Source organism: Sciurus carolinensis, chromosome 3 (genome assembly GCF_902686445.1).
Source record: "Sciurus carolinensis chromosome 3, mSciCar1.2, whole genome shotgun sequence".
Classification (NCBI taxonomy): Eukaryota; Metazoa; Chordata; class Mammalia; order Rodentia; family Sciuridae; genus Sciurus; species Sciurus carolinensis.
Window position 1 is genome coordinate 131,048,171 of NC_062215.1, and position 26,296 is coordinate 131,074,466.

The 26,296-nt window shown below is 36.3% G+C and overlaps 1 protein-coding gene across 2 annotated transcripts in view; it reads left to right on the top strand.

Moving 5' to 3' along the window:
- The first annotated feature begins 15,739 nt into the window (after window positions 1-15,739).
- The window catches only part of Dnajc10 (DnaJ heat shock protein family (Hsp40) member C10), a 52,961-nt gene continuing 42,404 nt past the window's right edge, over window positions 15,740-26,296 (top strand). The window contains exons 1-6 of one of the 2 annotated variants that reach the window (XM_047545077.1): window positions 15,740-16,151; window positions 17,603-17,952; window positions 19,432-19,594; window positions 21,100-21,150; window positions 25,253-25,335; window positions 25,558-25,689. In XM_047545077.1, coding sequence (XP_047401033.1) covers window positions 17,749-17,952; window positions 19,432-19,594; window positions 21,100-21,150; window positions 25,253-25,335; window positions 25,558-25,689 — 633 coding nt within the window. In that variant the 5' untranslated portion in view covers window positions 15,740-16,151; window positions 17,603-17,748. The remainder of the gene's footprint in view (window positions 16,152-17,602; window positions 17,953-19,431; window positions 19,595-21,099; window positions 21,151-25,252; window positions 25,336-25,557; window positions 25,690-26,296) is intronic. The other variant, XM_047545078.1, reaches the window with a different exon arrangement.

Consider the following 26,296-nt stretch of genomic DNA (forward strand, 5'->3'; position numbering starts at 1 on the left):
AATGTTTACAGCAGCTCAATTCACAATAGCTAGATTGTGGAACCAACCTAGATGCCCTTCAAGAGATGAATGGATAAAGAAACTGTGGTATATATACACAATGGAATATTATTCAGCCATAAAGAATAATAATATTATGGCAATTGCAGATGAATGGATGGAATTGGAGTATGTCATGCTAAGTGAAGCCAATCCCAAAAAACTAAAGTCTGAATGTTTTCCCTGATAAGTGAATGATGATATATAATAGAGGTGGGGGGGTAAGGGATGAGAGAAGAATGGAGGAACCTTAGATTATGTAGAGGGAAATGAGAGGGGGTGGAATGAAAAATGTTGGAATGAGACAGACATCATTACCCTATGTACTTGTATGATTACATGAATGGTATGAATCTAGATCATGTATAACCATAGAAGCAAAATGATGTATCCCATTTGTGTACAATGAATCAAAATGCAGTCTGTAAAAAATGAAAAAATAAATTAAAAAACAAGATTAATGATGAAACACTTAATGTTTTCCCTTAAGATTAGAAACAATCTGTTCAACACTTCTACTCAACGTGGTACTGGAGATTCTAGTCAGTGCAATAAGGCAAAAAAAAAAAAAAAAAAAAGAAAAACATTGATTGGAAAGAAGTAAAATTGCCTCTATTCACAGATCTTATGATCTTTTTTTTAGAAAATTGAATGGAATCAACAACAAACAAAAAAACACCTACAGTTGGTTTAGTGGCATTATAAGACACAAGATTAAAAATATAATAAAAAAACCTGTTACTATATATTTGTAATGAACCATCAAATATTTAAAATAATTAAGTATAGATATATGTTACAGCCCAGATGTATAAGCACTTTCTATGTACTACAGACTCTTCATGAACAGGGAGGAAAGATACTGCTAAGAAGAGTGTGCTAGTCATTAATTTCCTGAGGATGGCCTCTTCTCCCTCCTAGCATACCAGGATTCTTCCTTGAAACACACACAAAAAGTCTCATATCCTCATTTTACCAATCTGTCTGTGTACTGCTTAATTGGTTGGGGTAGGGATGGAGGTTAGAGTGTAAACAGACTGTGCAGAAAAGAGGTTACATAGCAAACCTGCAACTGCTATCTTAGGAAGTTGTGCTTAGAAGGTTGGCCCTTGACCGCATCCAGGAACTTGACTGGGAAACAATTTCCTGTACTGATATAATTTTTTCTTCACAAAAGAATGACTCACTGTGTTTGACCTCTAAAAACAATGTGGTTTGAACTGAATACCTACTTTTCCTTCTGGGGGTCAAGAATTTTGTTACCTGCTAAGCAGAAGATGTCTATGTGTGCAGCTCCCAATGAAAACCTTAGGCATTTAGTACCTAATAAGCTTTCCTCATAGATAACCCTTTGCATGTGTTGTTACAACTTATTGTTGGAATTTGTACATTCTACAAACTCCACTGCAAAAGGATTTGGAAGCTTGTGTCCCATTTCCTCCAGACTTTGCCCAGGTACCTTTTCCTTTGCTGTTTGACTTTGTATTTTGTACCTATAATAACACATGGGCATGAGAACAACTGTGTCCTATGTGTCATGTTAGTCAATCTTCAAAGCTGGGGGTATTCTGGGGACACCCCACACTGGGACTAATCATCAATGTATCCTAGATGTGGTGCCATGACAGTTATCATCTCTAAGTTCCCTCATTCCCTTGTCAGTCTCTCCTTCCCTTGAACTCCAGAACCAGCTCACAGTTTGCAGCATTTTTCTAGTTTATTGCTCAGTGATAACTTCTGTCAATTCAACACTTTGTCTTCTAAGGATTCTTCAAATTTTCTGGTCATATTAGTATGCTTCTTTTCCTATAGCAATGATGTAAAATTATCTTTAAAAATTAAATTTCTCAGGTTTCAAGATGGCGGACTAGAGGGCGGCTGCATTTCATGTTGCTCCAGGTCTCAGGATTCAAAAGAGAAGATAGCGAGTGACTTGGGACCAACTCAAAGCCGCTGGGTGAGTCTCTCCCCTTGGGGAGGCGTCCGGGATGGGGCGGTAGCCCCGGAACACAGGGAACTTTGTGAAGTAGAGTTGCCCGGCGAGACACCCCTCCCCCCGCTGGAGCAGTAAACACGGACAGCGGGGAACTTTGCAGAGCAGGCCACGCAGCACAACGCTTGGTTTCAGAGTAAACCGCCGGGCTTCAGCAGCTGCCCAGAGGACGGCCTGCATAGGCAGGCGATTAGGTGCAGAACAGGGTCCCAGGTCCTAGGCAGCTTTTCGGTGGAAGAGCTGCAGAGACAAGCTGAGGGGCGGAGCGAAGGTTCCAGGACTGCAGGCAGCTTCTCTGAGGAGGGGCAACCTAAGGAGACTCGTCTTCGAAGGGCAGGGCTCCCAGGCCCAGGAGGTGGGTCCGGGCCCCTGGGAACGTTACCTGGGAAGGCTGCCCTGCCCAGGCGGCAAGATACCCTTCTCCCCGCTGGAGCAGTGAACACGGACAGCGGGGAACTTTGCAGAGGAGGCCGCGCAGCACAACACTTGGTTTCGGAGCAACCTGCCGGGACTCCGGCGGCTTCCAGAGGAAGAGCTGGGCGGCGAGCTGTTTGGATCAGAGCAACCTCCTGAAAAACAGGGGGGGGGCTGTCCTGAGGAGGTGGAGGTACGCAGTGAGTTGCTTGGTCTCCAAGCGCCCACACAGAACACCAGGTGGCTGTCTGGAGGAAGAGGCAAGCAGTGGGTCACTGGGGCTCGGAGCATATGTACGAGGCTCCAGGTGGCTGCTCAGAGGAGGGGTCGCATAGCCAGGCGATTAGGTACAAAGCACGGTCCGGTCCAGGGACCTAGGCGCCTTTTGGTGAAAGAGCTACACAGAGACAAGCTGAGGGGCGGAGTGAAGGTTCCAGGACTGCGGGCAGCTTCTCTGAGGAGGGGCTACCTAAGGAGACTCGTCTGCGAAGGGCAGGGCTCCCAGGCCCAAGAGGTAGGTCCAGGCCCCTGGGAACGTTGCCTGGGAAGGCTGCCCTGCCCAGGATGTAGGTATGGATTGAGGGGAACCTCAAGGAGGGAAACTGACCAGTAGGACCTCCCCATCAGGTGAGTCTTCCCCGCCGGGTGAGGTTTTCCCACAAGGACGGTAAAATCAGAGACACAGGCCCAAACAGGCCTTGCCTCAGCCTGCAGCCTAGTTCTCCTTTGAATGACCATTGGTCAACAAGTAGAGGCATCTCTGTCCACTAGCAGGGAATATACCCCACCTGAAGTCCACCACCCCTAGAGAGGCAGCTTCCTTGGGGAGCACCGCAGTATCAACTTCCTCTAAGACTTTAGGCTACTGAAGGATAAGAGGGGATACACTAGCAATCTTCAGGGACATTATAAGTCAATAGAGGAAATCTGCAACATCTCAGCAGTCCACTGATACCTGAACGACATGAGAAAACAAGGGAAGAAAATGCCTCAAACAAATCTGGATGTTACATCAATAAAATCCAATGACAGCATGGCAGAAGAAATGACAGAAAGGGAGTTCAGAATGTACATAATTAAAATGATCAGGGAAGCAAACGATGAAATGAAAGAGCAAATGAAGGCATTGAATGAACGCACCAATCGACAGTTAAAAGAGCAAATACTGGAAGCAAAAGACCATTTCAATAAAGAGTTAGAGATATTGAAAAAAAAACCAAACAGAAATCCTTGAAATGAAGGAAACAATAAACCAAATTAAGAACTCCATAGAAAGCACAACCAATAGGAAAGAACACCTGGAAGACAGAACTTCAGATATTGAAGACAAAATATTTAACCTTGAAAACAAAGTTGAACAAACAGAGAAGATGGTAAGAAATCATGAACAGAATCTCCAAGAACTATGGGATATCATGAAAAGGCCAAATTTGAGAATTATTGGGATTGAGGAAGGCTTAGAGAAACAAACCAAAGGAATGAAGAATCCATTCAATGAAATAATTTCAGAAAATTTCCCAAATCTGAAGAATGAAATGGAAAATCAAGTTCAAGAGGCTTATAGGACTCCAAATACACAAAATTACAACAGACCCACACCAAGGCACATTATAATGAAAATACCTAACATACAAAATAAAGACAGAATCTTAAAGGCTGTGAGAGAAAAGAACCAAATTACATTCAGGGGGAAACCAATACGGATATCAGCAGATTTTTCAATCCAGACCTTAAAAGCTAGAAGGGACTGGAATAACATTTTTCAAGCCCTAAAAGAAAATGGATGCCAACCAAGAATCTTATACCCAGCAAAACTTACCGTCAGATTTAACGATGAAATAAAATCCTTCCATGATAAACAAAAGCTAAAAGAAAGTCAGCATTACAGAACATTCTCAGCAAAATACTCCATGAAGAAGAGATGAAAAACAAAGACGCAAATCAGCAAAGGGAGGAGCTATCCAAAAGGAACTCTCAAATAAAGAAGAACCAAGTCGTGTCAAAAATAAACAAATAAATGAATAAAATGAGTCAAATGACTGGGAATACAAATCATATCTCAATAATAACCCTGAATATTAATGGCCTGAATTCATCAATCAAAAGACATAGACTGGCAGATTGGATATAAAAGAAAGATCCAACAATATGTTGCCTGCAAGAGACTCATCTCATAGAAAGAGATACCCATAGACTAAAGGTGAAAGGATGGGAAAAAACATACCATGCACATGGACCCAGCAAAAAAGCTGGGGTATCCATCCTCATTTCAGATAATGTGGACTTCAAGCCAAAGGTAGTCAGAAGGGATAAAGAAGGACATTTCATACTGCTTAAGGGAAGCATAAATCAGGAAGACATAACAATGATAAATATCTATGCCCCAAACAGTGGCTCACCCATGTATGTCAAACAAATCCTTCTCAACCTCAGAAACCAAATAGACCATAATACAATAATACTAGGTGATTTTAACACACCTCTCTCACCACTGGGCAGATCTTCCAAACAAAAATTGAACAAAGAAATCATAGAACTCAATAACACAATGAATAATTTAGACTTAACAGACATTTATAGAATATACCATCCAACGAAGAGTGAATACACTTTCTTCTCAGCAGCACATGGATCCTTCTCTAAAATAGACCATATATTATGCCACAAAGCTAATGTTAGCAAATACAAGAAGATAGAGACACTTCCTTGTATTTTATCAGATCATAATGGATTGAAATTAGAAATAAATGAAAGAGTAAAAAACAGAAACTACTCCAACACCTGAAGATTAAACAATATGCTATTATATGATGAATGGATAACTGAAGATATTAGGAAGGAAATTTAAAAATTCTTAGAGGTAAATGAGAACAAAGAAACATCATATCAAAATCTCTGGGACACTATGAAAGCAGTACTTAGAGGAAAATTTATTTCATGGAGTGCATTCAATAAAAGAAGTAAAACTCAACAAATAAACGACCTAACACTACAGCTCAAAGCCCTAGAAAAAGAACAGAGCAATACCAAAAGTAGTAGAAGACAGGAAATAGTTAAACTCAGAGCTGAAATCAACGAAATTGAAACAAAAGAAACAATACAAAAAATTGACAAAATAAATAGTTGGTTCTTCAAAAAAATAAACAAAATTGATAAACATTTAGCCACACTAACAAAGAGAAGACAAGAGAAAACCCAAATCACCAAAATTCGGAATGAACAAGGAAATATCACAACAGACACGATGGAAATACAAAACATAATTAGAAGCTATTTTGAAAATCTATACTCCAACAAAATAGAAAATTTCAAAGATATCAATAAGTTTCTAGAGAGTATGAATTACCTAAACTAAACGAAGAGGACATACACAATTTAAATAGACCAATTTCAAGTAATGAAATAGAAGGAGTCATCAAAAGCCTACCAACAAAGAAAAGTCCAGGACCTGATGGTTTCTCAGCCGAGTTCTACAAAACCTTTAAAGAAGAGCTCATTCCAATACTTTTCAAAGTATTCCATGAAATAAAAGAGGAGGGAACTCTCCCAAACTCATTCTATGAAGCCAATATCACCTTGATATCTAAATTAGACAGAGACACATCGAGGAAAGAAAATTTTAGACCAATATCCTTAATGAACATTGATGCAAAAATTCTGAACAAAATTTTAGCAAATCGCATACAAAAACATATTAAAAAGATAGTGCACCATGATCAAGTGGGTTTCATTCCAGGGATGCAAGGTTGGTTCATCATCAGGAAATCAATAAATGTAATTCACCATATCAACAGACTTAAAGTCAAGAATCACATGATTATTTCAATAGATGCAGAAAAAGCATTCGATAAAATACAGCACCCCTTCGTGCTCAAAACACTAGGAAAAATAGGGATAGTGGGAACATTCCTTAACATTGTAAAGGCCATCTAAGCTAAACCCATAGCTAATATCATTCTAAATGGTGAAAAACTGAAAGCATTCCCCCTAAAATCTGGAACAAGGCAGGGCCCTCTCTCACCACTCCTATTCAATATCGTCCTTGAAACTCTAGCCAGAGCAATTAGACAGACCAAAGAAATTAAAGGAATATGAATAGGAAAAGAAGAACTCAAACTATCCCTATTTGCTGATGATATGATTATATACTTAGAACAATCAGGAAATTCCACCAGAAAACTCTTAGAACTCATAAGTGATTTTAGTAAAGTAGCGGGATATAGGATCAATGCTCATAAATCTAATGCATTTTTATACATAAGTGATGAATCTTCAGAAAGAGAAGTTAGGAAAACTACCCCATTCACAATAGCCTCGAAAAAAATAAAATACTTGGGAATCAATCTCACAAAAGAGGTGAAAGACCTCTACAATGAGAACTACAGAACACTAAAGAAAGAAATTAAAGAACACCTTAGAAGATGGAAAGATCTCCCATGTTCCTGGATAGGCAGAATTAATATTGTCAAAATGGCCATACTACCAAAAGTGCTATACAGATTCAATGCAATTCCAATTAAAATCCCAACGACATACCTTACAGAAATAGAACAAGCAATCACGAAATTCATCTGGAAGAATAAGAAACCCAGAATAGCTAATGCAATCCTTCGCAGGAAAAATGAAACAGGGGGTATTGCAATACCAGAACTTCAACTATACCATAAAGCAATAGTAACAAAAACGGCATGGTATTGGCACCAAAATAGAAAGGTGGATCAATGGTACAGAATAGAGGACACAGACACAAACCCAAATAAATACAATTTTCTCATACTATACAAAGGGTCCAAAAATATGCAATGGAGAAAAGATAGCCTCTTCAACAAATGGTGCTGGAAGAATTGGAAATCCATATGCAACAGAATGAAACTAAACCCATATCTCTCACCATGCACGAAACTAAACTCAAAATGGATTAAGGACCTCGGAATCAGACCAGAGACCCTGCATCTTATAGAAGAAAAAGTAGGTCCGGATCTTCAACATGTCGGCTTAGGACCAGACTTCCTCAACAGGACTCTCATAGCACAAGAAATAAAAGCAAGAATTAATAACTGAGATAGATTCAAACTAAAAAGCTTTCTCTCAGCAAAGGAAACTATCAGCAATGCAAAGAAAGAGCCTACAGAGTGGGAGAAAATCTTTGCCAATCATACTTCAGATAGAGCACTAATCTCCAGAATCTATAAAGAACTCAAAAAACTCAACACCAAGACTACAAATAACCCAATCGACAAATGGTCTAAGGAAATGAACAGACACTTCACAGAAGAAGACATACAAACAATCAACAAACATATGGAAAAATGTTCAACATCTCTAGTAATAAGAGAAATGCAAATCAAAACCACCCTAAGATTCCATCTCACCCCAATTAGAATAGAGATTATCAAGAATACAAGCAACAACAGGTGTTGGGGAGGATGTGGGGAAAAAGGTACACTCATACATTGCTGGTGGGGCTGCAAATTAGTGCAGCCACTCTGGAAAGGAGTATGGAGATTCCTTAGAAATCTTGGAATGGAACTACCATTTGACCCAGCTATCCCACTCCTTGGCCTATACCCAAAGGACTTACAATTAGCATACTACAGAGATAAAACCACATCAATGTTCATTGCTGCTCAATTCACCATAGCCAGACTGTGGAACCAACCTAGATGCCCTTCAGTTGATGAATGGATAAAGAAACTGTGGCATATATATATACAATGGAATATTACTCAGCCATAAAGAATGATAAAATTATGGCATTTGCAGGCAAATGGATGAAATTGGAGAATATCATGCTAAGTGAGATAAGCCAATCTCAAAAAACCAAAGGAAGAATGATCTCACTGATAAGTGGATGATGATACATAATGGGACGTGGGAGGGGTTAGTTTTAGGGTTAGAGTGAGGGTTAGGGAGGGGGGCAAGAATGGGGGAAGGAAGGACTGTATAGAGGGAAAAGAGGTATGGGAGGGGTGGGGGGAAGGGAAAAATAACAGAATGAATCAACCAACATTACCCTATGTAAATTTATGATTACACAAATGGTATGCCTTTACTCCATGTACAAACAGAGAAACAACATGTATCCCATTTGTTTACAATAAAAAAAATTAAATTTCTCACTGTCATGTACAAGTAATTAGAACAAATTTAAAAATTTTTTAAGAAAAGTAAATTTCTATATCATGTCTAAAGATTTGGGATATAAACATGTAGACACATTTTGTCAGTCTATTACCAGATATCCCACCCTCATTGTCTAGTTAGTGAAAAGGAAAGAAAATGTATTTAACTAGGATTGTCAACCTATATTTGTATTTAGGTTTTTTGGAGGTTATTAGCAAGAATTGATTTAAGGTTAATGTTAAGAAAAGCCAAGAAATACAACATACATGTACTTAAATATTTATATATACATGTATATGCATGTGTATATGTTCCTATGTCTGCTTGACTTTAACTTTTATTAGTTTAAGTGTTTATTTACCACAAAACATTTTAACATAAAAACTGTCGTGCCAAAATAATTGGCATGTAGGGAAATAAGCATAAAAGCAAGATTAGTTATAACTAAAGGTAGAGCTGTTAATTAGATGTGGACGTATGAATTTGCAGTAACTACAAATTCAACTGAATGCCAACTCCATTAGCAGATGCTATCAGTGATTTCAAGACATCAACAAATGATTTTTAATATCCAATAAAGTATTACTAAATCTCCCAAATCAAGCTCATGATATTATGAAATTTTATGAAATGAACACCTCCTCCAGCTTAAATAAATGCTGTCAAAAATATTTCAGTTAACCCATCATGGTGTTCTTTATGGACTCCAAGTCCAGACTGCCCATGTTGGAATCTGTATTCTACCATTCACTGTGTGACATGGGAAAAGTGGCTTACCTTCTCTTTCACTCAGTTTTCTCATTAGTGAAAGTGACACTAACAGCAGTAACTTTAGGATTGTTGTGACAATCCTAAATTATAATGTATAAATATAAGCTAACTGCTTAAAATAGTGCCTGAAACATATAAACATGCATGTTTTAGTTATCATTTCACACTGGCCAAGAAATGCAAGCTATATTACCATTTACATTTTAGTGTCAACGTGTAAGTCACTCAAATTTCTTGACCTCCATTTCCTCTCTATGTTTTGAAGGAATGGAATTTATGACTCAAAGATTCTACCTGGTTCAAAACTTCCAAATCTTTTAAAGAATTCTTTTGTATTTTAAATTTATTTAGAAATGCCTGTAGTTTCCCCTTATTGTCCTCTAAGCAATTCATCCTAAAATTAAGTCCCTATGGACCATGTTTTTTATATCACTCCTTTGACATTTATTTTATTTCTACATGTGAATGTGTTTAAACAGCCCCCACCATATCAGGCAATGATTAATTTAGGAACAAAGGGACACTCTTTTCTCTTTGCCCATAATAAATATTGATTCTTCATTCCATGGTAATGCATGCATTGAATAGATGCCAAACACTGTTGAAGTAAGGCATTGAGAAAAAATAAAACCAAATTTCTGATTTCAAAGAATTTACTTTAGTAAACCAACCAATAAAGTGTGTAATTACAATATGTTGTGACAGATGCAATGATAAGGGGTGGAGTGACCAAATATCCTCCAACAGCTCACAATGAATGTGTTTTCAGAAACGACATATATTGGATCTTGAAAGGTAAGTAATTCCCCTGATGAAATTAAAAAGTGAAATAGTCCCTTTGTTGTATCTCACATATACATGATGAAGCTGTTGTATTGAATTATGATTTATTATACTGAAGTTGGCAAGGTCTTGGTCCCCCTGAATGGAACATCCTATTGTTAATTCTCTGAAGAAGAGCAAGATCTTCCTATGTCTTTCTCTTCTCCATAATGATGAATTCATTATCAAATCCTCTATATTACCTTCCACTTTTTTTCTTCTATTAAAAAGCTTTTAACAATTGAATATATTTAAGATATATAACATGATTTGATATATGTACACATGGTGCACTAATTACCATAAATAAACATGTCCATAACCTCTGGTGTGGGTATGGTAGGTGGTGAGGACACTCAAAATCTGCTCTCATCAAATTTTAAGTAGACAATACAGTATTAACTATAATCATTATATTAAACACCAGACCCCAGAATCTATTCATTAAACTAAAAAAGTTTGTTCCCTTTGACCAACATTCCCCCATATCCCCTATGCCTGAGTTTCTGAAAACCACTATTCTACTTTCTGCTTCCAATATTTTAAGATTGCACAGATAAATGAGATCATATGGTATTTGCATTTCATTGTCTGCATTATTCCACTTTGCACAAAATCCTCCTCATTTATTCATGTCACATAGGCAGGATTCCCTTCTTTCCTTTGGTTAAATAATATTTCATTGTATATATGCCACATTTTCCTTGCCTACTTATCTGTCAATGGTTACTTAGGTTGTCTCCATGTCTTGGCTACTATGAACAGAACTGCAGAACATGAGTTCTGCTTTCTTCTTTAATATGTTCATTTCTCTAAATTCACAAGACCAAAAGTTATTAGATTGGACTGGTGCAGTGTTAGAGACCAACCAAGATGAGGAGAGTGTCCATACAAAGAAGGAAGAGCGAGTCTCTATGTATCAGAGCCCCTCAGGGTGAGTTGAATATCTCTGTGATGGGAAATCCTGGCCTGGACTGGAACCTAAGTGGAGTGAGCAGAACATCTGCTCAGGGGGGAATTTCAGTGAAACTTGTGGATAAAGTGGGATAAAGAGGACAACCAAACAGTGGAGAGGCTAGCATCAGTGATGGGAGATTGATAACACACATGGTATTATAGTTTGCAAATAGGAATATTCCCTGAAAAACTCATTTAATAAGCAATTTAGAAATGATTAGATTATGAGAGCTGTAACCTCATCACTAGATTAATCTATTTGATGGGTTAATAATGTGAATGGACTACTGGTTGGTTACTGTAGGAAAATAGGTGTGGCTAGAGAAAGTAGATCCCTGGAGGTATGACTTGGACTATGTATGTCCATGACTTCTTGCTCTCTTTCTACCTCCCAGCTGCCATGTGCCAAGCAGCTTTCCTCTGCCACACTGTTGTGCCATGGTGTTCTGCCTCATCTCAGGCCCAGAGCAATGGAGCTATTTGACTATCAACTAAGACCTCTGAAACTATGAGCCAAAATAAACTTTTCCTCCTCTACACTCTTCCTGTCGGGTATTTTGGTCGCAGCAATGAAAAGATAACTAACACAGGGGAATTGAACAAATGAGGATATCAAAGTGTAATGGTCAATTTGAATTGTCAACTTGATGGGATTAAGAGATGTTGATGATTAAGACGTTTCTGGGAGTGTCAATGAGGGCATATCTAGGAATGACTGGAATGAGGGATAGTAGCCTGAAGAGGAGACCCTCCCTAAGCATGGGCAGCACTCCCAATAGGATGGTGGCTGGGATGGAATAAAAGGTGGAAGAACAAGGAAGCAGATACAGATGTACTCTCAACTCTTCTTGAAGAGGTCTTGATTGCTGCTTTGATGGTCTAAGGATATCAACCTCTGACTTCTCCACTCTTCAAAAGTGGACTCTGCCAGTGATTCTCCAGGGAGTTTCCAGAAGCCTTGGTCTGGGACTAGGATAGCACTGTTGATCTTTTTTGTTCTGGGACTTCCACCTCTTGGACTGCGTAGCTACTGGTTCTTCCAGCTCTCCAGTCAGCAGACAGCCATAGATGGACTATCCAGCTTCTGGTCGTGTAAGCCAATCTAATAAATCCCTTTTTATAATCATACTTTCTGACGATTCTGTTCCTCTCAAGAACCCTAAATACACAAGGATAATGAAAACCATGTTTTCAGAGAACGGAGTTACACATGTAAAAAGAAAGAAAACTAAAATGAATGAGTTCTGAGTTCTGTGGCATTGCCTTAAAAGGGGAAGTATCACTGCAAACTCACAGTATGTAAATGTGAATATCTGTGTGTATGTGTATCTACATAGGAGCATATATTGTCTACCTTTGTCTACAGAGAAGCAACAGTCCCAATAACAAGGAGAATGCCTAGCACCTAGATCTTGCCATCAAACTATTGTTCTTCAAAAGAACCAGGACTTCTTAGAGAAATGACTATCAGGTCTGAGGCAGTAAAAATCCTGGAGGAGCTGAAACTTCTTACTGTGCACTAAAATAAGCATATTCAAAGAATGACGGCATTGGCAAAAAGACCCAGAAGTCAATTTGAAAGAATTCCCATTGGTCAAATCTGAAATCACTTACACATCTAAATAAAATGACAGTATAGATGTCCATTTAATGAAATAGAAATCCATGAATCCATAAAAATTTTAATGAATAAATTGATAGTGAGAAGTTAGGAAGCTCACAGAGGATCGAAGTACCTTCCCAGAAAGCACTTATTTAAAAAAGGAACAATGTAACTTTATAGAGCAAAAGTCTCACAAAAAAAAGCTTATATCAAGAAATCAAAGTGAATGCAATTAACAATGGGACAAATAAAACTCTGGGCTGCCTAATAATAAGAAGTAATGAAAAGAATATAGTGTCGTTTTTATTTTATTCCTGTCATATATGTATAATCTAAGTCTATTTATGAGAAAATTCAAGACAAGTCAAACAGAAATATAATGTATGATGATCATGTGTCCTTCACAATTGCCAAGGTCTTAAAAAATCAAGGGGAAAAAAATACTGACCAAAGAAGTCTAAAATGTTATGACACAGAATGAAGAAAGTAGTTCCTGACTAGATCCTTTTACTGAAAAGACGTTATTGGAACAATTGACACAATTTGAATAGGGTCTGTGGATTAGACAGTAATAATGTAGTAGTTTAATTTCCTGAGTTTGATGATTGTGTTGTGGTTATTTAGGAGCATGTCCTTATTTGTGAGAAGAAAAGCAGGCAGGCAGACAGACCACCGTGTGTGGAGATAATGAGACAAGTTAGCAATTACTCTCAAATGGTTGAGGAAAACAAAGTATTTGTACTATACATTTAACTTCTTACAACTCTGAGATGTCTCCAAATTTAATAAACATATAATGGCATTCCATTGTGTGAAACTGTTCCATGGGTTCCCATTGCTCTTAGGAAGAAAGACAAAACTTCAAGACTTTGCATAATCTTGTTCCTACTTTTTAGTCTTGTTTTTGCTAACTCTCTTCTTTTGTTTGCTGCATTCCAGTGTTCCTTTTATTCCTTAAACACATTCTTGAAGTACAGGGCTATATACTTGCTGTTCCCTCTGTTCCAATTCTTTGCCCCCTATTATATTAAATTTCTTCTATGCTTTCGTTTCTTTCTTTCTTTTTTTTTTTTAAATGTGGTGCTGGGGATTGAACTCAGGGCCTTGTGCATGTGAGGCAGGCACTCTACCAACTGAGCTATGTCCCCAGCCCCTTTCTTTTTTTAAATTTGGTAAGATCTTTTTCAAACCTTTGCCACCAGGAGTAGGTCATTTTCCCATTATTCATTCTACAGCACTAAGCATTACAGACTTGTTTGAATAATTGACTGATGTAAACTCCATTATCCTACTTTTTGAGGGCAGAGCTATAGCTTTATTCATTACAGTATCCCCTAGGATATAACCCAGAGAACAATAAAGTTTTAATAAATTACTCTAAATTGACACATTTGGCCTCATATTCTCTGAATTAATCTCCCTGTTCCAGTTTTCTCCCCTTTGAATCCTAGTCCCAATATCTGCCATAGTTATATAAAAAGCTTCCTCAGTACCTAAAAGATAAAGCCTAACTCTTCATTCATCATGGCATTAAAAAATGGTGATCTGGGCCCCACTTAATTCTCCAGTTTTCAGTTTGCTTTTCAAGCTATTCCACGCCTCAGATTATACCCAAAGGACTTAAAATCAGCTTACTACAGTGACACAGCCATAACAATGTTCACAGCAGCTCAATTCAAATAGCTAGATTGTGGAACTAACCTAGATGTCCTTCAACAGATGAATGGATAAAGAAACTGTGGTATATATACACAATGGAATATTACTCAGTCTTAAAGAAGAATGAAATTATGGCATTTGCAGGTAAATGGATGGAGCTGAAGAATATCAAGCTAAGTGAAGAAACCCAAAAAACCAAAGGCTGAATGTTTCTCTGATGTGTGTATGTTAACTTCACAATAAATGGTGGGCAGAAGCTGAAGAAAAATAGAGGAGATTGAAGGTAGGGAAGGGGACATAGGGATAGGGATGATAGTAGAATGAATCAGACATTATTATCCTATGTACATATATGATTACATGACCAGTATGATTCTACGTCATGTACAACCAGAAGAATGAGAAGTTACACTCCATTTATGTATGATGTGTCAGAATGCATTTTACTATCATGTCTAACTAATGAGAACAAAAATAAAGGAAAAAATGTTGGTTCACAGTTCTACATAATAAACAGCACAGTCCCTGGAGTCAGGTTACTTAGGTGTGAATTTCAGCTATAACACATTTATCTCAGTTTCAGCAACTGTGCAATAGGTATAATAGCCATTATCAAATAAAGATTATTTGGAGGAGTGAGTTAATATATGTATATTTCCTTAGACCATTTCCTGGTTCATGTTGACCATGATCACATCAGGCTCTTTCTAACAGTTCTTCCTTTGTTTATTCTAGTTCCTCTGTTTTCCTAAAATATTAGCCATAGGTTCCATGTAGTCATAAAAATTTTATAACCTGATATTTGATATATTGCCCGTGAAGTTGTTACCCACTACAACTTATTTCATGTTGGAGGTAATTTCATAAATAGATACCAGTATCGTTGTGATGTGTTCTCTTTTGATGGTCCTAAATGTAGCTACTTCCACTGTTATATTGCCTCAGGTTAAAAATGCATTCTGTATCAGATTATGTAGATACAGGTGAAAGAAAGGAGTATGGATAACGCCCTAGTGTTTGGCTTGGATGACTTGGAAACCAGGAACTACCGTAGAAGGCTCAAATGTTTGTTGGTATACTCACATTTTTATTTCTTGCAAGTTTCCTACTGCCTTTTTAGTTCTCTAGGCTGACCCTGCACTGTCAATTCGGGAAAGCTTCCCTTTTCCTGCCAAATTTCCATCAACCTGACAAAATCTGCACATCCCCAACTTCTTAGGGGGATTTTAAGGAACTCTCACTCCCAGCCCCGCCCTCGGTGGGGGGGTGGTGGTTCCCGGTCACCTTGGCAACCGGACCAGGAAGGGGCGGGCTTCATCGTTCTTTCTTCCGCCTGTGGCCGGCGCCTGCCTCATTTAGCGCGGGTGCCCGGGCGGCGCAGTCCTCCCCCGTCTCTCAGCTCCGGGATGCAACCGGAGCTGGAGTCGGATCCCGAGCAGATGGCCACGTCAACCTAAACCTCACCACCCTCCCCACCGCGCCGCTGCGGCGGGTCTCTGGCCGCGTCCTCCACGCCTTTCCCACAATGCCCCGCAGCAGGCCCCGCCCCGGCTCGCCGTGGAGACCGGCGCGCGGGGAACCGAGGTGCGGACCCGAGCTGGCCGCGCGCTCTCGCTGCCGGTGCGGCGCGTGCTCCCCCCATCCCGAGCTCGGCGGCCTGGCGGTCGGAGAGCGCGTGCTTCCCTTCCCAGAGCAGAGTTTGGGTTCACCGGACAGAGTCCGCCGCCGGGGATTGAGGATGGGGGAGTAGCTGCTGGAGGCGACACCGAGGTGGGCGAGGGCCGGGGGCCGGGGCTGTCCCGGCGCCGGCGGCGGCCTGGGCCCTCCGGAAGGGAGGGGCGACATGCCTGCGCTCCTGAACCTCCGTTCCGCTGAGCTCGGACCACCGGCGTGTTGCGTCCTGGTCCGGCTCTTCCCCCGCTTTACTCCCTCCGTGCTGTGTGTCGGTTCCCGGCTTCCTGCTCCCATTTCTCACTTTAGCTTCAGTTAACTCAGCTTCTCTTTTCTCTTGGCCAGACCCGAGACACGCACAGGACAGCTCTGTTCCCCGCTCCCCACTCTCCCCCATCCCACTCCGGAGAGCTGGCTGCAGGGAGGCTTTCGCTTTTCGCGAATCGCACTTAGGGTTCACCGACCGCTTCCACCTGTCCCTGAGCTCTAGCCTGGGGCAGTTCAGCCACACCCACGCTGACAGAACAGCCCCTAGGCGAGGAACACCTCATCCCAAAGTGAGGATTGAGATGTTCTCTTTTCTGATGGTCGTTTTCAGCCTGGGTGTTGCTTATTCATCAGTATATTTTCCAAAGGTATATTTTTGTGGGATGAAAGGGTGGGATTAGAAGTGAGACGAAGACTATTCAAAGGTAAGGAGGAATTTTTAATACCAGGTATTTGGGTTTAAATGAAGAAAGGCAGACCTGACTGAGGATGCTAGTAGGAAAGTTAGGTTTTTCAAAGCATTTTGAGATATTAGGTACTAAAGTGTACTAGTTTCAATGTGTTAGGTGAAATAATGATTCTTTTTACCCTTCAGAGGTAAAGTTGCCTAAATAACTGTTTGTCCCTTTCCTGTTGTTTCTGTATTTATATTAAACATAAACTTTAAAATAAAATTACACTAGATATTATTCTATTTTTATGAAATAGTCTTTACTTAAATTTAGTGTAAACACCTTAAAAAGCTCAGGGAAAGATGACCTGCCATGTAAGTTATTTATTATAACAGGGTAATGAACTGTTTTTGTTTTAAAAGATTACATGCAAAATAGAGACCCTGTGGAAAAACATTGTGCTTCCTTCCAGTCCCCTGAAAAGATATTTCCCTCAAATGAGTTCTAATTAAAAAGAAAACTGAACAGCTTTAGGAAGTAAAGAAGCAGCTGAAAAAGAAAAGAGGTATTACAAAAGAACAACATTTAGGCTAGACTGAAGATACGGCCTTTTTCTGCCCTTGTGTTCTGATCAGAGGGTTTTTTCTCACTGTATAAATTGCTTTTTGTGTATGTGTGCACGAGTGAGTGTTCTAGCTAGTTACCACTGCTCACTACCTTTATCTGCTGTCTTAAGTATTTTTACAAATCTGGCCACCTAAATAGATCTTGCATCATTCTTTGTAATTTACCATTTGATGGAGATTCTATGGCTGACCATGCTATTTGACATTTTATGTTATTGCTGTTTCATTTGAAATGTGTTTTAACTGCCTGGTTTTCTCTCTTTAGATTAACATCTTTGGAGATAATCTGTTGATACTTAATTCACCCTTGAAGTAATGTGGACAGAAGTTCTCAAATTTGCATATTACATTAGCTGGACCCAGCAGTCTTTCTTAATGTTCACTTAAACCAGAGCTTGTATAAGAAAGAGAATGGGAGTCTGGTTAAATAAGGATGACTACATCAGAGACTTAAAAAGAATCAGTCTCTGTCTTCTGATAGTGTATATGGCTGTTTTAGTAGGCACAGATCAGGATTTTTACAGTTTACTTGGAGTATCCAAAACTGCAAGCAGTAGAGAAATAAGACAAGCTTTTAAGAAGTTAGCATTGAAGTTGCATCCTGATAAAAACCCAGTAAGTAAAGTTTTGCTTTTGAAAATATCTGATTATTTTAGTACATTTTGATGTTTAAAATATTTTGAAGAAGTGTTCAAAGTTGGGAGTGGTGGCGCACGCCTGTAATCTGTGGAGCTCAGGAGGCTGAGGCAGGAAGTTCCCAAGTTCAAAGCCAGCCTCAGCAAAAATGAGGTGCTAAGCAACTCATTGAGACCCTGTCTCTAAATAAAATACAAAATAGGACTGGGAATGTGGTTCAGTTGTCCAGTGCCCCAGAGTTCAATCCCCAGCATGCCCCCCCCACCCCCAAAAAGAAAAAAGTGTTTGAAGTACTGAGGAAAAATAATATGTCAGAAGTGACAATTCAATTAAAAACAGAAAAAGAAAAATATTCTAGTTTGGAATAGCGTTAAGGAATGTCATACAAATAGGCTGTTCCCTATATGTGTTTCCAGCACATATATTAAAGGTGTTAATCCCCAAACCATCCTGTGAAGGAGTTTTTAGAGTAGAGTAGGTTAAGATCAACTGTTTTTGAAAAGAAAACAATGATTTTCAGAACTCAAAGCATATGTCTTGCCAAAAATGACAGTAACCAATAATTGTATACTTTAACTTCCATGTTTTTTTCCCACACAAGTCCATAGACGAGTTAGAAAGTTTTATAAATTAAAACTTGAGAGTAAGCAGATGTACTTCCAATTATAAATATTTGTGTATCCAATAATGTGTTCCTTTAAATTACTTTTAATTTTTATGGTCTTTTTGTAATTCATCTAATGAACTCAATAAAATTTACCTTTCATCATTATTTAGAATAAAGACATGGTTAAATTTTTTTTTTTCTAGGTAAAGCTGAGCAATAGATACAGTATTTCTTTAGAACTCTTGTTGATTATCTTTCTTTGCAATCTATATTTAGGATTTTTCACTTTTTCAGTTTTTTTTAAATTTTCAGAATATGAAAGATGGTAAACCTACATTCATGTATTATTTAAATGAAAGCATCCTTCAAAAACCAAAATATAATAACAAGAGAAACATTTCCAATCCAGTTTTGAATTATTTCTCTTATATTAGTTTTTTGTATTTACCTGGTGGATTGGAGCTTTTTAAAGTTAATGTTGATTTGCTTCAGAAAAATAACCTACAGTCTGTATTGTTTCAGAACTAATATTTTAAAAATTAAGACTTAAAAGTCTTGTTTTTTTTCAATTGCATTTTGTAGAGTGATTTGCATTGTATGATCATGTCAACCTTTTGAAGAGTCATTTCTTATTTCCATTACTTTTCTCATTAATTTTTGAAAGTGGTAGCTCCTTAGAAAATATTTCTTGATTTCATCCCATGATAACTCGTATCATGTTGTACTGCCCCTTCTTATGTTTTCGTGTAATAGTCCAGAAATCTTTGTTTTAATTAACCAATACATAGGTTCTCAAGGGACTTGGATTATGTATCTTAAATAACTGTGTTGTTTGTAATTTTTTTTAACAGAATAATCCAAATGCACATGGTGATTTTTTAAAAATAAATAGAGCATATGAAGTACTTAAAGATGAAGATCTTCGGAAGAAGTATGACAAATATGGAGAAAAGGGACTTGAAGATAATCAAGGAGGCCAATATGAAAGCTGGAACTATTATCGTTATGATTTTGGTAAGGTCATATATTGTGAATTTTTATCTGAGTGATAGAAAAGTTGATTTTGTTTCACCACTTAGCTTATGAATTTAATAACTCACCTTGATTTGCTTTTTTTAATTTACCATGGGAGTGGAATTCTAAAGGAAAATCTCTTGTATACAGAGGTTTTCTGAACAGATATGAAAGTATATTGGTCAAATCTTTGTTAATACTCTTGTAATAGGGATGCCTACTTAAAATAAATAAGTATATACATAAATACGTATATGTGTTTGCATTAAAAGATAAGTACTGAAGCCTTTAATTTTTAGGACATCATATTTTCCAACAAAGGCTAAATATTCTTTGAAGTTTAATGGTGGTTACATTAGTAGAAATATCATCCTTCTGCTGTGGAACGAAAATTAAGATAAGAGCAGAGGGAGGAAACAAAGGAACCAGGGAGAGGGAAAACAAACACAGGTTATTGAGGCAGAAGAACCAGTGTTTCCCAGTCATTAATTAACCTCAGATACAGTTTAACAACTGAAATGTGCTTTTATATTAAATGGACAAAAATATTTTAAATTTGTTTCTAGAACCAAAGGGCTTCTCAAGACTGATTTTCTTTTCAAAATAGTATTTTCAAAGCTCAATAACTGTGTCAGCTGTTGGCAATCTACATTTCACTGACCATTTAAATCTGGCTCACCACCCATTTATGTAAAATGTTTTATTGGAATGCAGTTATGCTTATTTGTTTACATATTGACTATAATTTTCATACTTTGAGGGCAGGGTTTAGTATTTGTAATAAAAATCATAGGTCCCCAAAAGCCTCAAATATTTACTAATGGTTTATACAGAAAAAGATTGCTGACCCTGGTTTTATATCCATGGTTAATACTATTTGGATATTTTATATGGTAATAAGAAAATTTCTCACATTGATTTTAATTATGGTAAATAAAATTATATTTACTGCTAAATGTTTATCTTTACCTCTTCAAGTGTTGTAAGATTTTTAGCAGTGGAAAATATTTTAAAGTGATAAGCACTTTTAAAACCCACATAATCTGAAAATTAAAGACTTCTAAATTCTAACAGTAATGTAACTCATTACTGGTACATTTCTATATAACATGTCACCATGGGGAAGGGAGAAAGGTATCTGAGAAGGTCTGTACTGCTTTTGCAACTTCTGGTGTGCCTATAATTATTTTAAAATAAAAAGTTAGAAAACAGAAATTTTCTGTGGAGATGAAATGATGTGAATATTAGCAACGACCCCCTCCCCCATTTGTGCACAACATATACAACAGGCCAGATCAGGAAACTAATATTTTTATATCACTTGGTAAATGTATTACCAATAGTAGTATTTCCTGTTGGTTTTTCTCTTAGTTTACTACACATTATGCAAGTTTGAGAATTTATACAAAATCTTATTTTTTCATGATTAAAACCAAAGTGAGTATCATGTGGTAATTTATTTTTATGGAGAAGTGTTTATAATTTTTGTATATTTTTAAAATTAGGTATTTATGATGATGATCCTGAAATCATAACATTGGAAAGAAGAGAATTTGGTAAGTTTGTAGACATGATTTTCTAAAACTATTACAAGCTCAATCTCATCTAAAACTCTTGGGTCTGAATGTGTTCAGAAGTCAGAAATTTTTTGGATTTTAGAAAGGTAATGATGGTATATTATTTATATATTAAGCAGTGTTTCTAGAAGAATGTGGGGCAGTATACCATTAGTAAAGATACTTGTATTTCTGTAGCAAAATGCAGATAGATGAAAAAAAATGCATGTATGTATATCAAACAAAAGAAATAAAAATAATATATAGCTCTGTGTCCTTTCAGACCAGATTTGGATGCCAAATTAGTTTGGTCCATATTTGCAAAACAAAAAAACTTTCATAAATAGCAGAAAGATCAGTAGAGTCGAGGAAAGGAAGGTGGGGAGGGAGGAGGGGAAGGAACGGGAAATACGTGGGACTAAATTAGCTCAAATTATATTCCATGCTTTTATAATTGTGTCAAAATGAATCCTAATGTGTATAACTAAAAAGAATCAATAAGAGGAAAAAAAGGAAAAAGAAAAACTTCTAGTGTGTTAGTTTTTTTATTTAATAATTATGGATAATTATATGGTTATCTTAGAAGCACTTTTAATTTGATCTGCGATTTGTATGAAAATGGATATAAGAATATAGTTATGCATATTTCATTTCAGAAACTAACAAAAACGGGATTCAATTCTTATACTTTCAGCCTTTATACAATGATAATAAAATAGATTTCATTTATTATTTCAAAACGGTAAATTGAATCTCAAATTCCTGTTTTATTCTGCTGTATTATAATCACATTTAATTTAGAAAACTAATATAGCATGCCAGTTGCAAAAAGTTGATATATTTTGTGTTTCTTATATATTATTATCAAAAAGGATATATTACAGTCACTTCATTTTGTACAGTTTTTGTTACTTCTGAGCAAATATTACCTTTTATTCTAACTTTTTCTATCAATGATTTCTGGCATAAAAAATAACTGTTACAAGTTTTGTATATAAACACTTCATGTTCTGAGTAAAGAGAAAATGTATCTTCCCTGTAGAGGAAGTAGGAATAATTTGAATCATTTGGATAATTGGTAGGATAAATTAGCACCCATGTAATAAAATGCTGGCCATAACTTTACAGCTTGTTAGCTATGTGAATCTATACCTTTTCCTGTGTAGTTTTACTGTCACTCATCTTCTATATCAGTGAGTGTTGTGTGGACCAAGAGGGCAGAAAACATTGGAATTGCAGGTAGAATTAAAGGAACTGAACAAAACTTGCAAATTAACCAGTTCTTGAATCCACCTATAATGAGAATTTACTGATATTCATATTGCATATTAGTTCAGACATTTTCAGCATGTGTCACTATGCAGAAAAGGCTAAGAAACACTAATTGTTCGCATAGAATCCCAAATGGTAGTTTTAAATTATTATAGCCACAAAATGTTGGACTATATTACTAGCTAATATCGATAGATTCAATACATATTTGCCATTATTCCATCTGATCTCTAATACTACTCTTCATATTACTAGACTAAGACAAGATAATTCTGAATTTGTAGTTGAAGAAGCAGAAGGAAGATGTTAAACTGATGGTAGAATCAATTTGTACTTATGTAAATATCACACCAGCTTTACTTATGTGTCTATTACCAGTTGTTTTTCTATTGGTTTGAGTTGCTTAGTCTTATGTTTTCATAAATATAGAATTATTTTATGTTTTCTTCCTCTAGGAAGTGTATGTATTTTTTCAAATACATATACTGTATTTTCAAATCAGCTTATTCAAACAAAGTAATTCAAAAGCTGTGCTTTGAATTTTGAGAGGACTAGTCACTTTTCAGTTGTGTTTTATGTACAGAACCCTTCTTTAGATATGTGCCCTGAATTCCATTTTGTCCTTCTGGCCCAATAAATCAACTGAAATCTCTGCTCATTTCTTCCTTGTCAACTGCTACCTTTTCTCAAAGTGGCAAACATTGACTCTTTGATTTCCACCTTTTTCCATACCTTGAGTTCCTGATTCTTCACTGTTCGGTAACTCCCTGATGCTTTTAATAAAGGTCTTTTGTATTTTGTCCATTTTTCCAGTTGTTAGTAGTGGCGGAATTAGTCCAAATAGTACAGTTAAATTTTATCAGGAGGGAAACTCCAATGTTCTAGTTTAGTTCAGAAGGAAAAAATTTTGATGAATAAACTATACTTTCAGAGCTTTTAAATGTTCTCATCTTTCTCAATAAATATGTGTTACAGCACAGTAGTGTTTCAGTTATTATAATCAAATTCTAGATAGTATTTATAAAAGCAGAGACCGTCTCACGTGTATCCTGGTCATTCTGAGTAGTACCATGCAATCCTGGCATCTTTTAGAAGATAGCTCAAGAAAGAGGAACTCAAAGCATTTCTACCTTTTGTTGCATTTTTCTGTGTTTAAAGAAACTTATTAGTTGTAGTGGTCTAAATACTAACATATATCAGTTGCAGTTGTATAATTCCAAAAATCGGATTTTGAAGTATACTCAGTCGCTTTCAGGTCACTGTTATGTAAAAGCATTTGTTTGTGCTCTGATAATGTAGTATTAAAAAAAATTGTAGCCAGGCACAGTGGGACACACCTCTGATCCTAGGAGATCATGAGTTCAAGCCCAGCCTGGGCAACGCAAGATGGTCTCAAAAAAAAAAAAAAAAAAAGAAAGAAAAAGAAAAAATACTTTTAATCTTATTATTCAACAATCATTGAGATCTAGGCTGATATGTTAGAAATGTTCATGAAAACATAGTACCAGAATTACACATTTTCACAGTAAAGTTTTGTGTTGAATTGTATGTGATTTAGGTTTGCTTTTCCTCATATTTTTGTTTAGGACATTTGAACAGTAATACCTCTGATTATTGTGTTCTCTTTTCATATATAAATAGCCATCTTGTTACATGTTTATAACTAATAGGGTAATCCCTTTTTCTATTAAAGTTGTATTCTGTTGAGAGTTTTACTTAAATTAGCATCCTTTGGTCATCAGAGCCAACTTGGCAGTTGTTTCAACTTAGATAAAGCAGTCTCTTTGTCATTTTCTGAGCATTGCCAAAAATAGTTGATAAAATTACAAATTTTGTATTTTGCCTGTGGTGTACAATTAACTATTTTTTCTATAGCTCTGCCTTGTCATTGAAATATAGGTAAATATTGACTCCTACATATTTCCAATTACCCTGAGTTAATCATATACAATTCATACAGTATTCTTGTTTGATGTTTTACTGTAATTTATGAAACTTTTATTTTAAAATTACCAATAAATTATGAGAAAAAAGTAAAAACTAAAATTACCAATAACTGATTTATGTGGAATTGTATGAAAACCCTTAACCAAAAGCAAATTGCCTTTGCTTTTTTATCTTGAATGTCTAAAAGCAAATAACCTTTGTTTTTTTATCTTGAATGTCCAGATACACCCTTACAATGTTAAAATTATAAAATGAAATTACATTACCCTCATCAAGTTATTTTACATATTATAACATATACTGTTGGTTAGACATGTTCAAATCTATTTTAGCAAATATGTATTTGTCTTGAAGTGAGAAAAACCTTGATCTGGTACTTCTCAAACAACATGATTTTTAGGGTAAATGTCTTATTTATGGCAAAGATTAAATTTAATTCTACAATCCTACTGTTGTGTAGGTTTCTCATTCTTTGAGAATTTAGTCATTAGAATTGATTGACCATGTACTTAACCTATGCTATAGATAGAGAGGAACCTCACTCTCAGTCTGTTTCTTTTTATCTTTTCCCCACACTTTACCTTTTATCTTACATAAAGGTTGGCTGTTATTTCCATGTATCACCTTTTTTTTTTTTTTTTTTTAAGCTTCATGGCCATATTTTTCTTACAGTTCATGCATGCTTCTTATCAAATATGAGTTTAGGAAAGTTAAAAAAGTTACTGTTGGTTTGATATTTGAAATATTTTCTTTTCATTTAAAAAGCTTTTATAGAAAATGATAAAGGTAGTATGAAATATTTATGACTTTTTTCTGTTATGATCTCAATAAAGTTTAACTAAAATAAACACATTTAGTAAGTAACTGTTTTGTATACTTTTAGATGCTGCTGTTAATTCTGGAGAACTGTGGTTTATAAACTTTTACTCCCCAGGATGTTCACACTGCCATGATTTAGCTCCCACTGTATGTATTTTTTTTACCTTCTGATTATTTTTGCCTTTTAATTTTTTTACTATGTTGGGATGTTTCTGTTAGTAATAATTATGAGTATCAAATAATTATCAAATACTTTTACATATGTGTGGTTTTATTTGATAAATTTTTTTTCCTTTAAAGCTTCATAGCTTGAGATATTTTCAAGGAGAAAAAATGATTAGAAAAATACTTACACTTTTTCTGTCATAGTGGAGAGACTTTGCTAAAGAAGTTGATGGATTACTTCGAATTGGAGCTGTGAACTGTGGTGATGATAGAATGCTGTGCCGAATGAAAGGAGTCAACAGTTATCCCAGCCTCTTCATTTTTAGATCTGGAATGGTAAGAGATGATTAGCATTTTTCAAATTTGTAGAACTTTATAACAAATGAAATGCTAGATAAAGCACAGTCTGTGTATTTGTAGAATATTTTGGTTTTTAAGTGTTGCTTTAGGTGCCATCTAAATAATAATAATGCATACTAATAGTAATGTTCATAGAGCCCATAGTAATATTCCTTAGGTCTCTCTTCTTGAAATAGGTGAACATTCAGTCCTGCATGTTTCACTTTTGTATTATTTTCTGAATACTTTTAAATGTCATTACTTTAACTTTGATGTACGTCAAAATTAAATGTTTTCCAGTTTTAATTTCTCTTAATTTATTCAACATGCATATTGTGCCTTGTAGTTTACAAAGTATTTTGTAGATATTATCTCATTGAATATTTAAGCTTTAATCTCTTATTTTCCAGTTTCTAGTGATAAACCTAAAACTGTTAGTATTAATCAAATGACTTGTGGAATCTGTACTATCCAATTCTCAGAGTGTCATTTAAAAATATACTATACTGTTGAGAGATATGCTGTTCAAAATAATGTAAAATTAAAGTATTTGATGCTCTTTTTTATGAGTTTTAAAGAGAAAAAGTAAAAGATATTTCTCTTT